The 24,910-nt window shown below is 44.5% G+C and overlaps 1 protein-coding gene across 13 annotated transcripts in view; it reads right to left on the bottom strand.

Annotated features, from left to right (window-relative positions):
- Positions 1–233: 233 nt before the first annotated feature.
- The window catches only part of WASF3 (WASP family member 3), a 136,381-nt gene continuing 111,704 nt past the window's right edge, over positions 234–24,910 (bottom strand). For 12 of the 13 annotated variants that reach the window (XM_023250152.2, XM_023250184.2, XM_019822289.3 and 9 more), the window contains 7 exons: positions 23,827–23,961; positions 21,556–21,709; positions 17,512–17,629; positions 12,367–12,542; positions 7,378–7,644; positions 5,601–5,968; positions 234–3,305 (listed from right to left, as the gene is read on the bottom strand). In XM_023250152.2, the coding sequence (XP_023105920.1) occupies positions 3,148–3,305; positions 5,601–5,968; positions 7,378–7,644; positions 12,367–12,542; positions 17,512–17,629; positions 21,556–21,709; positions 23,827–23,961 (1,376 nt within the window). In that variant the 3' untranslated portion in view covers positions 234–3,147. Of the gene's footprint in view, positions 3,306–5,600; positions 5,969–7,377; positions 7,645–8,530; positions 8,698–12,366; positions 12,543–17,511; positions 17,630–21,555; positions 21,710–23,826; positions 23,962–24,910 lie in introns of all 13 variants that reach the window. The other variant, XM_023250199.2, reaches the window with a different exon arrangement.

Genomic DNA, 24,910 nt, shown 5'->3' with positions numbered 1-24,910 from the left:
TCTCTCTCTCAAAAATAAACATTAAAAGAAATTTTTTTTAATTTTTTTAAAAACTCGGCCAAACCCCCAACTTCTCCCCTCCAAAAAAGGTTAAACATACAACACTGCTGCCAATGAGTAAAACCTTTTAGGGTTAAAAGTGTAATTTTATTTAGATGTTACTTGTACATAATCTATAGTAAGATATACAAACAGATAAAAATTGTTTAACAGGAGGTTGGTTTTTTTTTTTCAATACCATTTTCAATTCAATTTACAACAGCATTGGTAATAATACTGCAAGGTGACAGATACTCTGATTTATAAAACAAAACTTACTTGCTACTCTGGCTGATACATTCCCACTAGTCTTTAATGGATTCAAATGTATCGTGTATTTCCGTTGCAAATTATTACAAAACTTTCACAGCCTAGCCACTCGGTGCTCAGAAAAGATGTTGATACTCTAAACATTTACTGAAATGAAAATGTTAATTTCCTAACAGTATACTTTCACGAAAGGAAAACCCGAAGCGTACCAAATCCTACGGTCGGGGGCCACCAATGGAAAAGCAACCACGTTATGTTTGTGTAGCTAATGTGTGTGGTACCGAGCGGTCTTCTCATCCCCTCTGCCTAATCTACGATGGGAGAAAAAAGCTGATCAGAAATGAGTCTAAAATACACGAGGGGGAACAAAACGGAGGATGATTTAAAATAACCTTACAATAGATGACTACTACTTTAAAACGTAAAATTCACAGCTATGAAATACCCTTTTGAATGTCCTTCTCCGTTTGTTTTGGTAAATATTTTTTGAAAATGGAAAACTGAAAATTCAAAGTATTCACTTTTTCCTTTTCATGTACTAGCACATTAGAAAAAGTCTGGATTTAAATTTTCGAAGAAATCCGATTTGCTGAGAAAAATACTGTAAAAATAATCGAAATGGAAATTTAGTCCTTTTCCATTCTGTTAAAGGCTATGTGACACCCTAGGGCAAAAGGTTTTTCACTAGTCGGAAAATCAAGTTGAAAGTGACTTGTTGATTCCACTACAGGAAGACGACTAATAATTAATAGGCTTATGAATATTTATGAATAAAGTGCCAGTAATTTTATTGTAATAAGATATAAATAGAAGAAATTCTGACATGGGTAGTAGCTTTATGTGTTCTCTTCGTCCTGAGAACAGAAGGGACATAAAAAACAAAGAAGCGTTACCAGATAGAAGTTCTAGAATTGTGCAAGTAATTCCTACTCCAAAAGTAACAATAAAAACAAAATACTGTAATAAAGACAAAAGAGGAGTACAAATGGTAAAAGTCCCAAGAATAATGCCAACACAGGAGGCCTTTACACTGAAATAAAGGGAGAGAAATCAAAGGGAGAAATTTAAACGTTCATTACTAACTACTGCTTATAATCGGTAAAATTATGGCGTCCAGCTCCAAGAAACAGAAACTCGAGAAGCATGTGTCAAAATAGCTAAGACTCAGGTAACCTGATGTGAGAAGGATGGTCTTGGGAAGGGGACACAGACATTAGGCTTTTCAGAGTCTCCAACTCTACGTGATTAAAATTCAAGGTATCGGCTTTACAGGATGAACGCCCACAAGCCACGTAAATGTCCACACAGGGACGCAGAGACCCGGTTCGAGGGTGCCGCTGAAGTCCTCAGGAGGACTCAGTAACAAAAACCCATCGGTCATGGTCCTGCTGAGACGACCACCGTGAACCAGCCAGCTCTGCCTTGAGCTGAAGACTCCTTTGTCACGACCGAGAGTCACGAGTAACCGCCATCCGTGAGAAATGCTGTACTCGGGTAAGAATCCCTAGTACGTAAAGTGTCTTAGTGTTATTTGTGAAGTCGTATCTAGAATCAAAGCCCGGGGGCGTTTATTTGTTCCGAACAAGCAGCGATCCCTCACCCCAAATTCTAAGACGTAAGCTGCCATCCGTGAGCGTTCCAGCAGTCTGCCTTCCTCAGGAAGATCAACCCCATGGCTCGGTCGTATTGCCGTGTGGGAAGCAGAGCGGGAAGGGCGAAGGCGAGGGGCAAGTGATCCGGTGCTGCCAGGAGCCTACTCTGACCTGAGGTACTTTTGAAAATTCCCTGTGCCGACGGCCACGTGAGGAAAGAGAACCGTGTGCTTCTAGGAGCAGGGCCACGGCCCCGCTCGGGTGATGGATCCCTAATGTGGCCGCGGCACCAGGAAAAGCAAGTAGCTGCCAGCATCTACGTCCACCTCCATCTAAGCTTTTAAACTTCAGAGCACGCGGCGCGAGGAGCCACGGGAAGCCCTCTCCCTGAGGTCCGGGGGTCCCGGACCACCGTGTCTGTGCTGGCTGGCTGGCACCCAAGGCTGTAAGCGCTGTCACACATTTCCAGCGTCACAACCCCATGGCCCTGACGGAAGAAGAACCCCGCTGTTCATGTTCATCACTGCGCAGCTGCCCAAACCTCTTAATGGCAATTGCCGACAGGCAGGGACCAAGCGAACGCCCGCAGGGAACCCTGCCTGCAAAGGGCCGGTGCAAAGGAAACGAAATTATCTAACAGATCGTTCCGAGTCACACAGAGGCACAAGCCCAGACACTGCGAGCAGAAACACTGGATCCTCCTTACTTGTCGAATCCTTCCCTCTAGAACCAACTTCTTCTGAAACACATTTAAAACAAAACAGAACAAAACGAAGGTGAAACGGTATCACTTACTGATTGGAAGACATCACTCTGACACACGGTCATTAATCTTGCAAAGACCTAACACCAGGCAGCTTCACAAACACGCAGCAAGTCTGCAGAATTATAGCGACCAAAAGGAGGAAACCCAAACTGCACTAAATACGCTCACGGCCAAGAAAAAGGAAGCAAAATGCCGTTTTCGGGACAATGCAATAGTTACAGCATATTTCCTCGTGTGCAGCACAATTTGCTATGTGTAGTGGCACTTAAGTATTACACAGTAAATACTGAAAAAACCCAGAATTTTTGGATGTGCAAAAGCAATATCACATTATTAATACAAAAGTTGCTAAGCTACAGGGTTATAATACCACTATGTGGGTGCGGAGACCACAAAATTTGCGAGACATTTTCCGACGCACGGTCTCCTGCCGGCAAGCAGCCCTGCCCCCACGCCGTCCACCTGCGCACTCGCCCCGCCTCAGTCGGACCAGTCATTCTCGTCGAACTCGGAGTCGTCGTCAGAATCGCTGTACTCCACGGCGATGCGTCTGGACAGAATCGTGGCCACGTCGTTCCCAACTGGCTCGCGCTTGGCTTCTTGTTCACGCTGCTCCTGCACCTTCTTCAGCTGAATCCCTAGAGACACAACACGGAGCGTAGAATTTAATCCCTCTGCTGGCTCCACACGAAGGAAACACAAACTAACAGGCCTAGCGGCCTTTTTTTTGTTGTTTTTCCTGCTGACACCCAGGGTAGAAAGTTTTGGAAACCTGAGGGGAGAAAAGCTTGGGAAATAGAAGTTTCGTGACCAACAAAATTGGCACTCAAAGGGGAAACGTTTTTTGTAGCAAAGAGTTTTACGGCAGTGTGTTCGAATCAGGACATATGAACGTCACGAAAGTTCTGGAGCTACACTGTCCAGTGGGGTAGCCGCTAGCCACGTGTGGCAAATTAAGGGTGAATTTACTGGGCCCCGGGGGCTACCATACTGGACGGCATCATGAACACTTCCCGGACGCTGCTGTAATCCCAAGGCTTAGAAAGCAGTGCTTTTTTACCCCAACAGCCCTTGGCTGGTGTGGGGAGTTGAGATCTCTGTCTCACTAATTTGCTGAAAATGAATACAAAATACAATCGTCTGCTTTCTTATTAACAAAGTGGGATACAAAGATGATTTAATGTGCTAATTCTTTAACTTTCTCTTTTGAAACGATTTCGGATTTATAGGCTGTAAAACTAGAGGAAAAACATCCCCATATAACTGACATCCAGATTCCATTTGACCGTCTTGTTTAACTAGCAACCCTTCTCTGGCATTCTTGCTCACACACCCATACTTTTCCCTGGATCACTCGAGAATACGGTAGCATATGATGTCCCTATGCCCCTAAAATACCTCATGTGTAATTCCTAAGAGACAATGACCAAAATCAGGCTCTCAGTGCAGACACAAATACTACCGTCTACTGCACAAATTTCATTTCAATTTTGCCAGCAGACCTAACAGCAGCAAATGAAGAAAGTTTTCCACCAGGCTTGGGATCCGACGTGGAAACACCCATCACGTTAGTTGTCATTCATGTCCCTTATTCTGGGAAGTTCTTCCGTCTTTGTGTTTTACGACCTTGATGGTTCTGAAGAACACAGGCAGCTCTTTTGTAGACTGTCCCTTGATGTGGGCTTATCAGAGGTTTCCTCGTGATTAGATCCAAGTTATGTTATCACTCTTACTGGAAGGGGCTCACGGGTGTCAGAAAACAAAACCACTGTCCTGCTATGACCCTAAATTTATTTGCGACGGGGTCGTGTACCTCTGGGATCTTCTCTCCTTGACAAAATCAAAGTGTGCCAATGACGTTCAAGACATACGAGAACCCCGGGCCTGTGTGTCACACTCCAGTCTGATGTGTGGGCACTCAAAGCAGAGGCAGTCACGTCCCCGCCGTCCTGTGAAGGACGCCAGGGGTGTTGCTGTCGGGCTCCCTTCTCAGTCCCTTCTGAACGGAAACAACCAGACCGTGACCAGGAGACGGTGCATCTCCCGACTGCACGAGGAGCTCTTGGGATATCTCATGCCCTGTCAGTGACCCTCAACCAGCCTGGGCTGTGCCTGGGGCTGAGAAGAAATGGGGTGGAATAGACTGGAAGTGTGTGGCTCTGGGGGGGGGGGGGCAAAATGGGTGAGCGTCTGGGCTCCTCCAACCTGACGGGACCAGAGATGCTCTATTTCTGTATGTCTCATGTTCTGGGGTTCGGTGTAGGACTTCAATCTGACAAAAGAATTTTGCTGCTAAATAAATGTTGAAAAGCTTACTGGCTTAGCACATCGAGCTAAAAATATGGGAAGTCTAGGACACAGCTTAGATTTTTAAAAATAACTAAATCATATACACGAGCTCGCTTTCGCTCATTTATACATTTACCCTCAGAGTAGAAGGCAGAGGAAAGATCTCATTAATTAGTGATCATTTTTATGAGCTATTTCTAGTCAAGTAAAGGTTTCCTGAATTCTCAATTCTTTATTACTGTGTGTTTATCTTGCACTGGCAAAAACATATCTACTGTTTACCAAAAACAAAATCAAGGGGCGCCTGGGTGGCTCAGTCGACTGAGCGTCCAACTCCTGGTTTCGGCCCAGGTCACGATCTCATGGTTTGTGAGTTCGAGCCCCGCGCTGGGCTCTGTAGCTGGTGGCACAGGGGATTCTCTCTCTCTCTCTCCTTCTCTCTCTGCCCCTCGCCCGCTCGCACCGCCTCTGTCTCTCTCAAAATAAATAAACTTCAAAAACAAAATCAAACAAGTGTCCTTAAACCCTATCGTCAGACACAGTTCAGTGGAGAGTAGACACTTGAGGACCAGGCTGTAGCTGGGGTCGGAGCCACGAAGAGATCTCCTTCTGGAAGGAAGACTGTGTTTGAGACGCTCACTCACCCATTCGAATGGCGGCAAGCAGATCGCTTCGAGCATCGCTTATGGGTGGCTGTGCCGTCTCCTGGCGCTTCGCCTCGGCTGCTGGGGGGCCGTGCATCGGGGAGGAGGATCGAGAAGACCCTGCGCCAGGAGGACCCGGCGGGGGCGGCGGTGGGCCCGGAGGCGGCGGGGCCGTGACCACGAGCCCCGCGGCGGGAGGGTGGGGAGGAGGCGCATAGGAGGAGCCCGCAGAGGCAGGGAAGGGGGGCTGCATGGGGATCTGGAGAGGGCTGACGAAAGCAGTTTGTGCTGAAGGAATCATGGGGGGCGGTGGAGGAGGCGGCGGTCCTGAGGGGTTGTAATACTCAATGATCTGTGCTGGGAGCATCCTAATAAAGAGAGGAAACACCAAGAGTCGTTAAAGCAGCAACAGCCACATCCTCTGCGCGTCTAATACACCTAACACAGGGGCCTCCCTCCAACACAATATACACTGTCCTTTGAACTTGCAACACCGTAGGACGCGAACATCCACGCTTCGCACCAGCCATTCTCACATGTCTACATTATTCGCTGTGGTGCGATTCGAGATCACCTACTCAAAGGAACCGAAAAGAAAATCGCTCAAAAAGTAACTCTCTGTGGCAGGCCAGAATAAAACGGTTGACTCAAATCTCCCCTTTCTCCTGGGCATCTCAAAGGTGGGCGGCTCGCGCACTCGGTCTTACAAGGGTTCTGTGGTCAGTCAGATTCAGAAAAATCTGTATTTCCTAGCCCGTCTCATGGAAGTTCCTCAAGCCGACAGTGCCTATGGAAGTCTCAAAATCTTTGAAAAGTCCTTCAGCTAAGAAATCCACTGAATTCTACTTAGCTAAGGCTTTTCCTAACCAACTGGACCACAGACCCTCTCTTTGCCTGACCCTTGGCTAGAGCCTCAGAACATACTCCGAGAGAGAGAACGGATGGATGGGAATAACCAGTACTGAGTGGTCACAGAGGGAACCTCAAAAAGCTGGCTGGGGGGGGGGGGCAGGGCATACATTCAGGTGTTTCATGCTGCTCTGAAGAACACACATGTTAACACAAACACACACTCAACCTTCCTGGACACTGTCTCGGAGGCACTAACTCTTCAAAGGTTACGGTTGAGCCCGAAAAGACAACTTTACGGTTGAGCCCGAAAAGAGCAAAAGACCGCCTATCAAAACAGAGACGGGTGCTTACATTAGTAAACTCCTGAACGTGAGGGTCTTTCTTTAGGAGGTGTTTGAATCCCACCCGAGACACAGAAAACAAAAGGACCCGGGGGAGGAATGACGTCTGGGCTCCAATGGGTCAAGAAAGGGGACCACGCGGCCAAGTGCGAACACGGCTCACGGGGGGCTGCACTGTATGGTTTTCTGACGTGTGACGGGAACTCTCTGCGGTTCACCCGGCGCACGTCTAACCCGGAGATCTGGGACAGGTTCACAAAATCAGCGTGTCACCCTCGATCAACGCCTTGGCTTCGCAATCCATTCGAACGTAGCCAGGGGTATGTATGAAGGCGGGGGGGGGGGGGGGGGGGGTGTGCATGACTACAGATTCGAACCTGAGATGCATCTGTCACGGAAAGGGGAGCAACGGGACACTGAGGCTTTTAACGCGGAATGTGGCTTAGCTGGTAGTATCTACACCCAGCCGCCCCTGGCTGCTTCTGGCCCCTAAGGTATGATCGTCCAGTGGCACCTTCTCGAGCACACACAGCAAGACTCCCGACGCTACAGCAAGCGCAGCAGGACGCAGGAGTCCCGGTTACCCGTAGTCTGCTGGCGCCATGGGCGCGGAGGCCTGGGACCCCTCTGTGGCCTGCGGTGGGGGTGGCGGCGGCGGCTGCTGGGGTCTGTTCAGCGCCATGTGCCTCGCCGAGGCGGAGGGGGGTCGGTACTCATGCTCGGGGGCCTGGGCTGCCGGCCCGTGCGGTGGTGCGTCGCCGGCCGCGTAAGAAGGGGTCACCGGCTGCGGCTGCAGAGAGTGGTTGGGGGTCGCCGGGTAAGAGTAATCTGTGACATCCGACGCGTGCGACCTGGCGTTCAGGGAAGAGGTGGGGGGGGGGGGAGAAATTCAAATTAAATTAGGAGGATCCCCCCACCCCACCCCAACAGGCATACACCTCTATTTGAGTAACAACCTTGCCGATGTACAGAAATCACACACTGTGTTTCCTTTACAAGCACCAGCCAGGTCCAGCCCCATGAGAGCCTCCCAGCAACAACATCATTACGACTTTAGCGGCAAGCCCCAGTGTTACGTGGCTTCAGATTCACAGCGCTGAAGTGGGTAAGTCAGATCGGCAAGCAGGGAGCAGCAGAGCCCCATTTCCACAGTATTTCAGCGTGCTTTTTTTTTTTTTTTTCTAAGAGAGAAGGCTACAAGACAGATCCCATTTAATTAAAAAACCGCACCTAAGGCAGAGGATTTCAGTGGCAATGAGAGTGAGAGCGTATAATTAGAAGTTACGAAATGGCAGGTGACCCGGATGAACACGAACGGGAAAGAAAAGGAAAGAAATCCAGAATGCAATACAGTGAACCGTAGTGTTCTTCGACGGAAGAACTGTACTCGGCCAAAAAGGAAAGAATGTGGGGTAACACGGAAAGGTGGTCTTCTCTTTGAGCGCACAGCTGAGTGTGAAACTCTGGAAGGAATGGAGGTCTTGGATTAGATGAGCAGAGCTCAGAAAGGTGCGGACGCTGGGACGCCAGCGAGGCCCTACGGAGGGAGCGGGGACTCGTGAGTGTCGCAGCCACACAGGCCACGGGCATTAGTAACGACAGCGGCGTGTTCCTGGCCCGGGGTTACAGGACAGGTTACGGGAGGCGTTGTCAGTAAGGGGGCCGCGCGTCCTCTCGGGACAGCCAAAGCAGGGCGGGCAACCTGAGGCTGGGGTCCGAGAGCGCAAAGTGACGAACCCCCTGGGCACTCTGTCCTCGGCCGTGCTCCCTGCCTGTGCCAGCTCCTTGGTGTCACTCATGAACTCAATGCCCATTTTCCTTCTCTCCCACTCTTCTCTTCTTGTTCTTACTTTTCTCACATTTATTTGCTGGTTTCTGTTAGGATTCAGCTTGTGCTTCTCTCTCTGAAGGAAACAGGCAAACACAAGTTGGGGATGCGGGGAGGGGGGGGAGCAGGGAAGACACCAACTGAATTTCGATCTTTGAAATCCCGACGGAGCGTCGCACGGCACAGAAAAGCATTCTAAATGACAAGAGGCTGCTTTTTTGCTTTTTTTTTTCCTTCCCTACTTGCAATATAATGAGAATAACGAATAACTCACTTTTTGCTTCTTACTTGCAGTGTGAATTCTAGATTATGGTGTGAACATAAGTATGTCTTTTGAACCATGCAAACTGCTAGCGAGTTAAAAACACTCTTAATGGGGGAAGCACCCGACCTAGCTTTAGAGGTAGCACGTTTCATTTTATTTTATTTTATTTTATTTTATTTTATTTTATTTTATTTTATTTTATTTTATTTTATTATTATTTTTTTGAGGTAGCACGTTTTAAAAACGGAAACCCTAAGACACTAGAGCCACTGGTGGTGCGTGACTGACCGTGTGTGTGTGTGTGTGTGTGTGTGTGTGTGTGTGTGTGTGTGCGCCTGCGTCACAGACTGCGTGCACCACTTTCTCAAGGAAACGAGGTCATCTCGCAAAATAGGCAGTGCTTCTGATGAGATGGGGAGCCAGAAACTGTAAACATCCTGGGGTAACTCGGGGCACTCCTCCCACAGAGTAGCCTTGTGACAGAGGCCCAAAGGAGCCGGTGAAAGGGAAGGAAGACCAGATGGAGGAGAGAGTAAAGGAGCAGGGGGTGTGCATCTGAGGATAAGAACAGCACGGGCGAGGTCTGGAGGGTAGGGCTGCTCTGGAGGGGGGCTGCCCTGTTGAGGCGGGGGGGCGCCAGTGGGCTGGAGGAAAGGTGGGGACTCGGGGGCCTGGTGGGGGCCAGACATCCCTGCGGGAAGGTAGCAGTCAGCCCCAGAAGATGCTGTACCAACGTGGAGACGAGTGGGGTGGTCCTGAAACGTCATGGTCATCACTGACTGTCCGTTACAGAAAGGAGAACTGGTTGGAGTGAAGACCACATGGAAAAAGGAAGAAGAAAAGTGCAGGCGGTGGAGATGCAGTGGGAGAATCAAAAGACTCCCCCAGGGTCTTGTGGATAGACAGGTGGGCAGTGGGACGGCTGTAACACGGGCACAGGACAGGAAGAGACAAACACAAGGACACCTGGGCTGGAGGTATCTACCCCTGAGAAGGGCAAGAGAGAGCAGGAGGTAAGTGTGTCAATTCTCATCCTAAATTTATGCTTAGAATCAAACCATTCCTGATCAATGGAGCGAAATCTCATGGTTAGTTTACCTGGATTGGATTCAAACACATTACTTACACGAACAGGTTATACACATGCCGTGAAATCTGGCATTTCAGTTGTCCTCAATATATCCATTAAAAACCTTGTTTCTAAATAATACTTAAAACATAAATATGAAATAATAAAAGTCAAAAGACAGAAAACATGGCGCACGATTTCAATTTTGTAAAAGAAAAAACATGTACGTGTACTGAAAAAAAGACCAAAGGAAGAAATACTCTAAAATGCAGAAAGGGGGGGCGCCTGGGTGGCGCAGTCGGTTAAGCGTCCGACTTCAGCCAGGTCACGATCTCGCGGTCCGTGAGTTCGAGCCCCACATCAGGCTCTGGGCTGATGGCTCAGAGCCTGGAGCCTGTTTCTGATTCTGTGTCTCCCTCTCTCTCTGCCCCTTCCCCGTTCATGCTCTGTCTCTCTCTGTCCCAAAAATAAATAAACGTTGGAAAAAAAAAATTAAAAAAAAATAAAATAAAATGCAGAAAGGGGTTTCTCTGGATGATAGGATTATGGATAATATTTTACTTTTCATTGGTACTTTCCAAATATAAAAAGCTTATTTTATATGAAGAAAAAGTGGTACAGTTTAGTAAAATGAAAAAAGTCTCTAAATTAAGGGACGGAATCCAAGTACACGGATGAATTTTAATCTATTATCTCGTGTGTGCAGACAGCACGAGGCCGCGGGAAATGGGATTTGCATTCTGCAAACTAAGAAAAATGAAGATGCACCTGAACCACATAAACACAAAGGCTGAATACTAAATAATCTCAGCAACCGTCAGTTTTATACCCAACACGGAACAACGGAATCTCGGATGCCAGAGTGAGTAACCATCCCTCAACTGAGGGAGGAAAAAATCATTTTTCCACCTGCATCTGTTGAAATGGGAGAGCAAGTATATGGAGTATTATAAAATAAAGCATAGGTTTCCTATGAGTAAACAGGCACAACGAAATTAGTTGGAAAAAAAAAATGCCAAAAAGCCAACTGACACTCTCAAGGCTATCGTCTTCAAGTACCCCTCCTCACCCCTAGAGGCGTGAGCAACCTGGATCGTCATCGTTGTCACTTTCTATGGAAATAAATGGACACAGAGATTCAAACTTGAGGCAAGCACTCAGTTAAAGCTCCACTAATTCTCTAATACTGAACAGGTAACAGCCAGTACAGAAAAACTGCCTAGAACTTGCCTCCTAACATAGCCAGTCAAAGACTTACAGCCCTTCTGGGGCAGGGATGTTTCTGGGCGTGGTAACTACCAAAGACAAAGCCACTTGTGCAGAGCGGACTAGACGCCGAGGTTACAGAGATAAAAATTTAAAAAGGACACAGATGTGGGGCGCCTGGGTGGCTCAGTCGGTTAAGCGTCCGCCTTCAGCTCAGGTCGTGCTCTCGTGGTTCCTGAGTTCGAGCCCCGCATCAGGCTCTGTGCACAGAGCCTGGAGCCTGCTTCGGATTCTGTGTCTCCCCCTCTCTCTGCCCCTTCCCTGCTCATGGTCTCTCTCTGTCTCTCAATAATAAACATTTAAAAAAAAAAAAAAGATACAGATGTAATGCGACGTCCAGGTTGTTGGCTATTTTTAGAACATTCTTGTGTCACTTAAGAATTCTCTATTGGAATTTTGAAATGTTGACGGAAGACTCTGAGGCTGCAGGCAAGTGGCAGACCATGACCTTACAAAAGCAGAAACAGGAAATTAAACCAGAGTAAAAATGGACTAGTCGGCTTCTGTCGTTCGGTGAATCCCTTTTGCAACAAATGGTGACTTAGTGACCATGTCATTCACACCTGCAAGGAATATTTTTTTTTTACTTAAATGCTTACAAATTCTTAAAGTAACTCCAACAGAACTCTTCTCCTGAAATTAGAATACACAAGATTAGTGCACCGAAGAAAACACTATCGCTTTTGCTCACCACTCTTAGAAAAGGTTATTTAAAGAATAATAAAGTTGCATCGCAGGCACATCAATTACTACCTACTAATTAATTTTAGATGCCAGGTGGCAAAGGAAATTCGAGATTCTAAGCTAAAGCAGAAGAGAAAAAATTAATGATTATTAAAATAAAAATGTCAGTCATCGATGGTTATCAAGCCCCAAGTTAGTATCAACATTAAAACACAGCGTCTAGATTAATGGAACCATAAACTGAAGTCACAGTGGTGGAGAATCATACGATGTGACCCAATGTAAAATGAAACTGTTTCAAAGGATTATTTCACAATCGAAAACATATACAGAATCGACTTTTAAGGAAAGCTTTGAAACGTCCCGCGGGCCACGTGAACACGAAAGCCACTGGTACGTTCCCAACGTACGACAAAACCGAGCACTACGCAGAGGCTCTGCTCCGACACACGCACACACACCTAGTGTCTGGGGACAGGGATCCCTCGGAAGACGCTCCGTGGTACACACTCTGAGACAGCCTGTTGTCGGGTCTAAGCTCTTTGTCATATGCCATCATACTCCACTCCTGGCGCCTGTTTCTGGCTTTCCTAACCTTTTTCACCTCACGGGTTGTGCCATCTATACGCTTTTGCTCCTGGTGTCCAGGCAGAGAGGGCAAGCATGCCAAGACAGAAGGGAGAGGAAAACAGAAGTTAAATGCAGTCGTAATGCATAGGCAACAAGCGTGGTGTGCAGACAAGAGACATTCCCATTTCCGGTGGTTTTAACGTTAAGAAAATTCTAAGCACATACTCTCTTACCCAACGCAGACCCAACAGAAGGAACGGGGACTTCACTATGTAACCTAAATAAATGAAAGCTACTGACTGTACTGCAGCTAACTACAGGAATTGCTTACCATCATTTTTGGTAAAGAATTCACACCTTAAGGGGCGCCTGGGTGGCTCAGTCGGTTAAGTGTCTGACTCTTGGTTTCCGCTCAGGTCATGATCTCACGGTCAGCATACATCGTGGGTCATGAGCCCTGCGTCAGGCTCTCTGCGGTCAGCACAGGGCCCACTTCGGATCACCTGTCCCCCTCTCTCTGCCCCTCCCCTGCTGGCGCCCTCCCTCTGTCTCTCTCAAAATACATAAATAAAATTAAAGAAGAGAATTTACACCTTACTAGGCTTTTAGCTTGTTTCAAATGTGCTGTACCTTTTAGATGTGTATTATACACGTGAAATATCTAACATGCAGAGAAATCATTTCCCACCACTGCACAATTTTGACTGAGTTGTTAACAGGCCATCATGTTTCATGAAATAACTCAAAATCCTCTATTTCCAGTCTCTAGAAGATCATTACAGAATATTCAAGCTAATCCTGCAACTAGCTTAACACAAAGCAAACCGTGATTAGGACTTACCTTCACATACAAAGAATCATTCTTGTGCCAGCCGTACGTTGCCAGCAAAAATGTCTCCAGTAAATACACAGGTCCTACATAGGTGTTTCTTTAAAGGTGAAGGCAGTTATTTCTACATGTGTTTACGTGTTTTTCCTGCTTCCCGAGTAAGACGTCCTGGTCTTTAAGGATGAGAACTGTGTGCCTTTAACTCCTACGCTCCTCTTAAAAGCACCTCCACACACGGCTTTACAGACAGTGTGCACTTGGCAAAGGCTGACTATATGACCAGGTCTAGGTGGGCTCAGGGCGCTTACTCCGTCCCAGACACCATGTCAGGCGCTGCTGATACAAACAGCAAACACACAAACACGGAATCTGCCCTCATGGAGCCTGCAATCCGGTGGGCGAAGCCCACAAAATCACACAAATAAACGCCTAGCTACAAAACGTAGTGAAACATAAGTGCATCGTACACCGAATGCTGCCTAGTCTGGAAGTCAGGGAGTGTCCTGGAGTGACTGAGAGTCAGATCTGCGGTGTGCAGGCATTAATTCTGCAAAGGAGCAGGGGCCAGCAGCATGCCCACAGGGGAGAGAACGTGCAGAGGCTCTGCGGAGGGCGGACAGTGGCACGCCAGGAGGAATAAAGAAGGGAAATGGTGAGTTAAGGTGAATGGCTCCAAGATCTAAAAGGTTTGCAAGGCCTTAATGGCTGTGTCACAAGTGTTTTTCTTTACCCCGAGAGCAATGGGACAAAGGGAGGGGCTGACACCCCGCCCAGGCATGTGAGAAGGGCCCTCTAGGTAGTGGAGAACGGATCAAAAAGGGGAAGGCAAAAAAATAAAATAAAACTAAATAAAAGATAAAAGGGGGAAGGGCAGGGATGCCAATTAGAAGCTGCTCAGGCAGGTCCTGGAAAAAGGGGCGGCTGACGGCTCGCGGTGGGTGCCGAGGCGGAGCCGGACTATTTGCAGAGGGGTTCAGGAGGCGTAGGCGATGTCCTGGCGGAGGATGTGAACGTGGAGCTCACGGAACACATGCAAATGGTTAATAAGGATGTGTGATGCAAATTAGATGAGGGGGAGGGGTGAGCTCATCCAAAAAATAATAATAACACCCAGGTCTAGAAGAAGTCTGTTAAGAGTATAAACTGGTTCAGTCTTTTAATGGTCAGGGGCAATATGATGGCATCTTTCAAATTGTAAAACTCCTACTTGCCTTCTAGGAATTTACTGAGAAGAGATATCGACACATGAATACAGCAGTATTGCGGTTAAGCAATTATTTACACTCTATTTCCTAATACGCTATTGGGTAAATAGTCTACGTAGGGGGCATACCTTGGAGTACCATACAACTGTTAAAAAGACCAAAGAAGGTCTTTAATTATGTCAATATCCGTACACGTCTGCGTGTGTGTGCACGTCAAGAGTGGTACAATTCTACGCACGTAAAAATACTTGGTGAAACGTGTGCGCACATATTTACGAATGCCCAAAAGACCTAAAAATAGGCGCCCTGAACTGTTACTACTGATTAGTGACACCTGGGGAGGGAAGAAACTTCTCCCCAAATTTTCTAATGTATTCACTTCGGTGTAATTTGAGCATTTTACAGCATGCATTGTCTGCATACCTGTAGAAACCCAAAGGAGGGAGACTTCAATGGATTTCAAGCAATATGCATCCTGATTAAGGACCACTGCACTGATCAGTAACTCTCACCCTTACTTTTAAATGATGTATGTTGACTATTCAGGTATTGCTACGATTATGCAACAGTCTTTACAGCGGTTCAGCCTCCAAATCTACCCACCATCATGCACATCACACACGCGCACACATACACGTGCACAAACTCTGACAAAGTTTTAACAGTGACGCATCTATACTCCAACTACACTGTCCTAAAGTCCCAGAATGTGCCCAACTGTCTCCTAGCCCAGTATGGTCTTGGCTGCTTCTACCCCAAATGCACCCCACCTCCTCTGTCCTCCGTTCTTCCAGCACATGCGTGCGCGCGCGCACACACACACACACACACACACACACACACACACATCCTCCCCCAACTCTGCTTAGCTGACTTCTAACTCCCCACTGCTGAGGCTCAATGAATGACACTCCACTGCACTTACGCTGTCCCCTCCTCGTCACCTCACCCCACCGCACACCACTTTTCCTTCGCAACGTTTACAGCACCGTAACGACACGCTCACAACTACCTATTTATTTGCAATTCTAAAAATGTTTCGAAACCAGGAAACTAAGGAAAGCGAGTTCAGAAACAATGGACTTCTCACCCCCTAAATTTTTCTAAACTAACTTTTCTTCAGAGAGATTTGTCAGTGCAAAACTGAAAGCAGCGACCCGTGTTTACGAAATCCTGGGAAATGAAGGCTATCTGGCCTCATTTTGCATTCCTACCTAATAAAAGCAGATTTGTACTAGAATTTTCAAACTTCTTTCCCTCTTTATGAGTTCCAGCGGGCTGCATGATTACTTCATGTTTGTCTCCCCTGCTACATTGTCATTTCCGTGAGGGCGATAATCCTTTCTCACCGCTGTTTATCCAGCAGTTAGAAGGCATTCGAGACGCATTATTATGTAAGTGAATAAGAAGCCCTTATCAGAATTCTATGTGTCGGAGGAATGTGCAATGAGACAAAACAGCCAAGGAAATGGCGTCATTTTGAAGACGTGATAATCATCCATAGACTAACACTGTTTTTCCCTGAAGAACAATGCTGAAAAAATTAGGTATTTTTGCCAAGATATCACCGAGAAGGGAAACCTAGAAGGCCATTTAAAAGGACATTATGTTTTAAAGGAAAATACTCTTAAACCTCTGTTAATATAAAAAGGTATAGGGACTGAGACCAATGGGCCTTTAGATAAATGTTTCTTTTCCTGTCAAGAGATTAGGGTCTTTCTTCTCTTCACTTGAATACTTTGTAATTTCTTCCCTTGGATACTTTTCCACTGGAATACTCTTCCCCAAATTTCCCAATTGATTTCCCCGACCCACAGTGCAGGGAGAGACTATGAATAACCAACCTCTGGAATTCTTCCCTGGACTTCCGTGAGAACATCTTACATTTGCAGTCTGCAAACTCTTTCCACGTCCCTTTCTTAAATCCTATTTTCACATCCCAAATTCTCTTCCATCCCAAACTGTCACTTCTCTGGGGCCAGTACATCTAAATACTGCCACACATTAATGCCACCACCGCACAAGATACCAAGAATTTGTCCTCACCAAAGCACCCTAATCTTTGTCAAGCAAAACAGGTGCTCATTTTTTTGAAACATACTTTATATACATGAGTCTTAGCAAATATTTGCCTTTGGAGAATTAACTCTCAGTGGGTTAAGTCTAATTTCTGGGCCCCAAAGGACAGTTTTTAAAACAGAAGTCCCTAGGGGCGCCTGGGTGGCTCAGGCGGTTAAACGTCCGACTTCGGCTCGGGTCATGATCTCACGATCCGTGAGTTCCAGCCCCGCGTCGGGCTCTGTGTGGACAGCTCGGAGCCTGGAGCCTGCTTCGGAGTCTGTGTCTCCCTCTCTCTCTCTGCCCGTCCCCTGCTCGCACTCTGTCTCTCTCTCAAAAAATAAACAAACATTAAAAAAACCCAGAAGTCCCTACACCTGACCAGAGTGGCTTATTCTTCTAAGAGTGCTTATAATGTGGATGTTTGTCAACCTTCAGACTTGCAACTCTCTTGCCTACGACCACCTCACTGAAAGGAGTCTCATTTTTTAGTAAATACTATCCCCTATATGTACAGATCACACATGCTTTTCAATTCAACATGAACATCTCACCAAGGTATTAATTACAGCGAGGTGCCAACCCACCAATTAAGAATGCTTTCAAGAGATGAGAACAGATCATTGTATCTGATGTTTCCATGATATATATTTAAAGAACAGCAGGAGAAAAGCTATAAAACACAGTTACAAACGGAACTGAAATATTAGCCTCTACTTCTGTTAAAGCAATGCAAGTATTAGGGAACAAATCAGATAGTATTTATTGAAATACAGTATTACTGTGTTAGACTGAATGGTCAGTATCTTCATGTAAAAAATGCAACCTACTTCTGCCCTAAATCCAGCCTCTCAACCATTTAAATAAAGAACTTACTGACTTATTTCTAAACAAGAAGCTCCCTGACACATAAGTATGCACGTTCCCGTCCTAGAATTATTTACCTTTTGACGCCTTTTCTCCTTCCTTTTGTCTTCCGTGTCCTGGAGCATTTTTTCTTTCCAGAGGTCGAAGAAATAGGAAGGATCTGTGTAGAACTTCAGCCCATCCTTTTTATCATCTCTATAAATCAATGTATTACAAGTTGGGGGGGAAAAGGTTGTTAGACATTTTCAGATGGGGTTAATACTAATTTAATTTCAACTTATGAGAGGATAACGTCTGCATGGGGCATTTTAACTATCCTATATATTACGTTTCTCCGATTTCCTTATTTGACAAAAACTGCAAACATGCAGGAAGGGCAAAGTTTTCTAGAATAATCAGGCAAAAAGTACTCTTGCCAATTCAGGTTTAAGTACAGAAAAGTGCCTAAAAATCACAAGATGGCTCATAAACAACAATATCTAATACCTCAATTATTTCAGGAAACATTTTGCTTATTCCAACAGGGGCCACACACACAGATGGATGGATTCTTGGTTTGTGTATATATATTCACCTCTTTTCTGGAGTTTCAATATTATTAGGATAAAAATTAAGAAGTACACAGGGCGTCTGGGGGCTCAGTCAGTTAAGCGTCCGACTTCGGCTCAGGTCATGATCTCGCGGTCTGTGAGTTCGAGCCCCACATTGGACTCTGTGCTGACAGCTCGGAGCCTGGAGCCGGCTTCGGATTCTGTGTCTCCCTCTCTCTCTGACCCTCCCTCATTCATACTCTTTCTCTCTCTCTCTCTCTCTCTCTCTCTCTCTCTCTCTGTCTCTGTCTCTCAAAAATAAACATTAAAAAAATTTTTTTTTAATTAGAAAGTATGCTATTCCTTTTTTTTACATCAGGTTGGCCCAACATCTGTAAATTCAATTTGGAAAGAAGCAACGTGTTCAAGGTGTGTAAGTGTGACAGAAGTAGAAGTAATCCACAAAGAGAATTCACTCGTGGCATTTCATTTTCGAGTCCTGCTGTAACTACTGTGGTCTGAAAGGATATTCTGGGTGTTTATAGGAGTTATTCGCCTATCATAAAGCCAATACAAATCCCAAGTTGTAATATAAATCAACAGTAACACTCAAAATAATCATAAAGTATTTGGCCTGTAGATTACCTTCAAGAGGAAGCAGAACATTTACATTTCAAATTAGTGTTTCAACAAGTCATTTGAGGCACAGATAAAAGCAACATGAAATGAGGCACAGTGAGAGGAGTGTAAGTTTATGCTGAACAACATGGATGGAACTAGCAAAATAAGTCAGTGGAAAAAGACAGGTATCTGTGATTTCACTCATACGTGAAATTTAAGATACAAAACACATGAACATAGGGGAAAGGAAGGAAAAAGAAGATACAAACAGAGAGGGAGACAAACCATAAGAGACTCTTAAATACAGAGAACAAACTGAGGGTTGCTGGAGGGGAGGTGGGTGGGGGGACGGGCTAGATGGGTGAGGGGCATTAAGGAGGGCACTTGCTGGGATGAGCACTGGGTGTCATATGTAAGAGATGAATCCCCAGGTTCTGCTCCTGAAACCAAGACTACATTGTATGTTAAGTAACTTGAATTAAAAAAAAAAAAAAAAAAGTTTCTGCCTAAACAGTCAAAGAAAACTAACTGAATGAGTCCAGGGGAAAACCCTGCCTGTCCTTGAAGTTCCTGCTCCTGCTGAACTTCTCATCATCTCAAACTAAGGCCCAAGTTCCTACAGGGGCTATTCTGGCCCGTTCAACTGTCTGAAGATCACTAACCATGGCAATTCACTTCCTTCCCAAGTTTCCTAACGGGTATGAGACTTCCATTATAGAGATTTTATTAAGAACGTTATTGTGAAACATATATGTTTCCCTAAGATACGAGGCCTTCTATATAGACGAAGATACAGAAAAAACTGAGCAGTAACTTGCTGCAAAATTTAAAACATACAAAATCCACACTTTTTTTTTGAAGAGGGGAGCTAATACTTTAAATGAAGGCAGAAGCTCGTATAAGTAAACAAACACTAATCTAAACACAAGAATATAAGCAGCAATATCCTGTGTTTACAGCAAGTGAATACGTCATTTTCTGGTCACATCGTAATGCTCATATAAAGCAATCTTTATTTAGTATTTTATATACCACAAATATTATTTTACTATCAAAAAGTACATCTGAGTCAGCACTGTTCTTTTTTAAAAAAAAAATTTTTTTTTAATGTTTACTTATTTTTGAGAGAAAGAGAAACAGAGTGTGAGCAGGGGAGGGGCAGAGAGAGAGGGAGACACAGAATCTGAAGCAGGCTCCAGGCTCCGAGCTGTCAGCACAGAGCCCAAAGTGGGGGCTGAACCCACAAACTGTGAGATCATGACCTGAGCCAAAGTCAGACACTTAATCCACTGAGCCACCCAGGCGCCCCTTCTATTTTTCTAAAAGTTTATTCATTTATTTTGAGGGGTGGGAGGGGCAGAAGGAGAGAGAATCCCAAGCAGACTCCACACTGTCAGCGCAGAGGCCTACGTGTGGTTCGATCTTGCAACAGTGAGATCATGACCTGAGCCGAAATCGAGAGTCGGACGCTTAAATGACGGAGTCACCCAGGCGCCCCAGCACTGCTCTTCTTAAACACACTATTAAAAAGTCAGAGACATTTTTATTTTCCCTAAAACTGAATGCACACATCCAATATATACAAGTCATTTTTTATATAATTAGAATTTTTCTGTCACCACAAATTATCTAATCATGATCTTGATTTATCAAATATAAGTGGCTCACTGAGTTTTATGGGCTTTTTCCTTTAGAATATTTAATGAGGTGTCTTAGGAAAGTTTTAACAGGCCCGCCCTTAGGGCTTCCAGTGCTAAGTGAAACTGAAATTGCCCCAGAAAAATGCCTATGAACAAAAGCAAAATCACAAGTTAAAACATTAGGCTTACAATACTACTAGTCATATAGACCATCAATTTTTAGACGCGTGTGCTAAACCTTCCAGAAAAGCCGACATATTTCCCTGTGACAGGTTGGCCCTCTCCCATCACAGTTTCCAGGGGATTTCTAGGACTTCTTTTTTGAGAGAATCTTTCTGTCTGTGCTAAAAGAAGGGGGTACAGTTGGAACTGCTACTCTATTAGCAGAGCTTCAATGGAGGGTGGGTCCGAACATCTCCTTTTGGACCCCGAGAAGGGACAGGAATTCAGACCCAAAAACGTCTGAGCACTCTCTGAGAAGTACCAAAGGCCCAACCAAGATGGTGGCACCGGAAGCAGAGAACTCCCTCCGCGGTCAAGAACGCCACCCAGCGGAGCTAATCCTGAGGACAGTGAAGACCACCCCTACCACAGCCTGTGCTGTGAGGGAGTGAGTTCACCAGCAGGGTAAGTGTGGGAGAAGAACAAGTTGTGTGCAATGAGGGACAATGAGAAGGTCTGCAGATAAGGGAGATGGGAGACGAGGTGACAGAATATGGAAAGAAAACACGAATGTGGTAACAGCTAGGAGAGGTGTTTTTAAACAGCATTTTCAGTTTCTGAATATTCATTTTCTTCGCCATTGATTCTCCAGTTTTTTTGTCAGAAGTCTGGTCCTAATAACGTGTCCTACCATTTGACAGTAACGGGTTAATTCGTTGACTATATTATTCCCTCTTAGAAACCCCTACTGCCACGGAATACGTTTTTCTGCAGTGCTGAAATGCTGAGACCCGCATTTTGCCACATTGTACATGAACTAGGCAGTTCCTTTAAAATTGACTCTGGATATGAGGAAAAACATCACACACGATACCATATGATGTGTCCGCTTCGACTTCAGATATCTACGCTCAGATATCTACAAAAGGAGATAGGTACTGCAGGTGTCTACTTCAGATACAAAAGCTGACACGACAGTTCACGCTTCTCTCGGTGAGTTTATCTACAGTTTCAAATATGAACCCTTTAGCAGTTCCGTACCAGTAACTAATTTTGTTGTATATATAATACAATTATTATTTTCACAGCGTAAATAGTTTCACAGCACTGCCCTCCTGTCTCAGCTTATCTAGACTAAAAACGGCACCAGGAACGCACGAAGCCATACCTGTACGGCGTAAGAATATTCAGAGGAGGCGGCTTATCACTCTGGTTGTAAATGTCAGCAACGGGATTAGGAATGCTGTTCTTTGAAACCACCTGCTGGTCTTGGACCGTGGAACTTTTGAAAGCTTTTTTCATGTTGATATCCTGTAGTGACACTATTTAGAGAAAAGCCCCCCAAGTTGAGTTATGCAGAAATATTTTTCACTGTGCAGAAATAAGCATCATTTGAGACATAATCGTAAATATCCCCTAGGATAACAAAATCATGTTTTTATTGTTCGTTTAAAAGCCTGTGCATTAAATAGCATGTGCCTTCCTTCCCTCTTATAAATAATAGTTATCTCTATAAAATGAAGTCGAATCACATCTTGCCCACTTCTGTAGTGATCTAATTATTTCTTTGAACCTAGCATTAGAGCATCATTCTTTATACTAGCACTTTGCAGAAACCACAAGGAATACAGTTGAGTGTAACAGGCATGTAAGTGCAAAGATCTGGGTATCCTAGAAGGAAAAAAACATTCAAACAGTTAATACCAGTTGAATTGTAACACATGTACGAAATACGTCTGCAAAAAACACACAAATGTAAAAAGCGCATTAAGTTTTCTTGACGCGAACGTTAAAGAAAGATGGCAAAGCTTTTCTACAGTCCTAGAAATTAAGTAGCAGGACACAAAAACTACACTCAGGGGTGAGAAAATCAGGGCTGACTATACTTATTTCTTGTTGGCACAACGCTCCGTACCTCATGTGTTAACTCATCTAACTGTGACGTCAACTTTTTGAATTGGCCAACCTGGTCCATTAACCACTTGACCGATGAAGGGGAGTGTCATGACGGTGTTAAGTGACCCTTCCAAGGTGACCCAGCAAAAAAAAGGTAGGCCTGAGATAGAACACAGATTTCCTAACTTGGTCAAATGTTTTTTTCTACTATAACCTCCATGCCAAGGACAGTAATCAGGTAAATCTTGACTGGAAATGATTTTGAGGATATGAGATAGACGCACTGCAAAATCTTAGGAAATCTAATGCACAGATTAATCTTTTCCAGCCCAAGGTTTATCACTGGTGTTCCGATGGCAAGAGCCCACAAAAGAAAAAAAGAAAAACAAAACTGAAGGCAGATGAATAAATATTAAAAATCAGTTGTGATACCAATTTGAAAAATGAATGACTGGCTTAAGATGATAAAATTTCTCATTTGAGTAGACCGCATAGCTACCCAGGTTTTCCTTTTTCAAACAAGATGAATCGTAAAAATCAGACTAGAGAATGTTCATCATGGATATTAAAATTTCCATGCTCTGCATTTTTGTTAAATTTCTAATTCACTAATTTAATAACGACCTCTGGAAAGCCCTGAACATAAATGAGGAGGGATGAATTGCATAAAATGCTACATTTAAAAAAAATAAATAAAACTTTCATCTTTTACTGACACTACTATTATAGGTCTAGTAGAAATAGCAGATGCGAAGATCACTTTAATGCAACGAGACACGGTAACTACCACAGGAATTGTTACTCTGAACGTTCTCCTCAAGTAAATACGAAATGACACATCTTACACTTTTTTTCAAGTTTTCTTTTTCTTCCAGTCTAACCTCAGTCTCTCATTGGAAAGCTACAGAAAGTGAAATCTTTAAAGAGGAGTTGTAGAATTTTAATTGTGAAACTGTCACAATTTCACAGTAAATCCTCAAAGTGATGATCAGTTAACTACACAGTGCTTACCGATACTGACTTTATTTGAAAACTCTGATGCTAAAGGCCTTCGGTAAATGCTATTTCTTGAGGTGTGCAATCAGCAGGATCAACCAAGATTATTTACAGGCATCAACCCCAACAAGCGTACAGCTAGAAGCCTTCGCTCGGTCATGCTGTGTACGTATCACCCTCCCTCTTAGTTGGACCACATCCTTTGAGTGATTCTGTGAGTTTTGGCTAAGAAAGTATCTTTAGAATAACTACCAATGACCTAAATTAGGGTTTCTAATACCGAATTCATTCAAAGAAGCCTTTAAACACAAATACTCTACGTGTAAAATTTTTAAAAAGAGTATGGCATATATAAGGCAGACAAGAATCTTTTAATTACTAAGTAACCCAATGTTGGGGTCCCGCCCCCCCCTTAATATTCTTCCAGAAAGGACAAGATGAAGTATCAGTACACTACCCCAAGGAAAAAACAGTGATGACACCACAATTAATTACTGCTGTCCTGTCAACATCACCTCTAGCTCGTTGCTTCCGTGCCATTACCTACCCTCTTCCACTGTTGAATCCAGCTGGGTAACTTTGACAGCGAGGCGATCAATTCTGTCTTGAAGAGAATTTGCTCTGATGTAGAAGTTGTTAGCCTCATGAAACAGCTCACCAAATATGTCTTCAGCATGTTTGCCTATAGGAGAGAATGAATGGAGAAGGCCATCTGTTAAGAACTGCTGAGGCAGCCTTCACACGTTCTCGCCACTGCTGAGGACTGCCGACACGTGGGATTTTGTGCAAATGATTATAAAATTAAAGTGTCACGGTCAAAGGCCTTTACAGCTTTTGAAAATGTATTGTGGAAATTCATGTATGTCTGAAATTGACCCAAAGTTGTAAAGTTTTAAGACACTATGGAATGTTCACTCATTTGCTACGTGAGTTATCGTGAAACTTGGTTCCCATTAAACTTCGCCGGGAAAAAATGTGCTCACATTTTGCATGCTTTATGTATAAATAGAATCTCAGGAACTTAACCTTCCTTTTACTTCCTGTGAGAATTAAATAAATCATGTTGGTTTCTAAATTTAAGATTCCGCTTCGTTCACAATCAGAAACATTAGGTATCTTACGCTGCGCCTAACATTCTCTAGTGGCCTTAAATTGTTCTAATCCATATTTTGAAATCTAAGCACTCTCTAAAAATCTGGCACTCTCAAAAAATCACTATTTTGCATTCTGAGTTAATTTTTTCTGCATGGATCCTTATGAGCGCCAGACACAACTACTCTCACTTTTTAAAAAATGTAATAAAAAACATTTCTGAAAAGACAGGAATAAGTACCTGCTTGAATTTCCAAACCCTAACATCGTTCCTTTATTCATTCAACGAACACTTAATAATCGTCTACCCTGATTGTGCGAGGCAGAGCTGCATCTTCTCTCTGCCAGAGATACCACTTTAAAAATTAATAAATAAATAAGACTTTACTTTTAAGAACAGTTTCCGGTTCACAGGAAAATTTATCAGAGAGCACAGAAAAGTTCTCATATATTCCCTAACCCCGTCACACACAGCCTCCCCACGATCAACATCCCACCCCAGAGTGATGCATTTGTTGTAACTGATGAACCCGCAGTGA

The sequence above is a fragment of the Felis catus genome, chromosome A1 (genome assembly GCF_018350175.1).
Source record: "Felis catus isolate Fca126 chromosome A1, F.catus_Fca126_mat1.0, whole genome shotgun sequence".
Taxonomy (NCBI): Eukaryota; Metazoa; Chordata; class Mammalia; order Carnivora; family Felidae; genus Felis; species Felis catus.
This window is presented reverse-complemented; position numbering and strand designations above follow the sequence as displayed.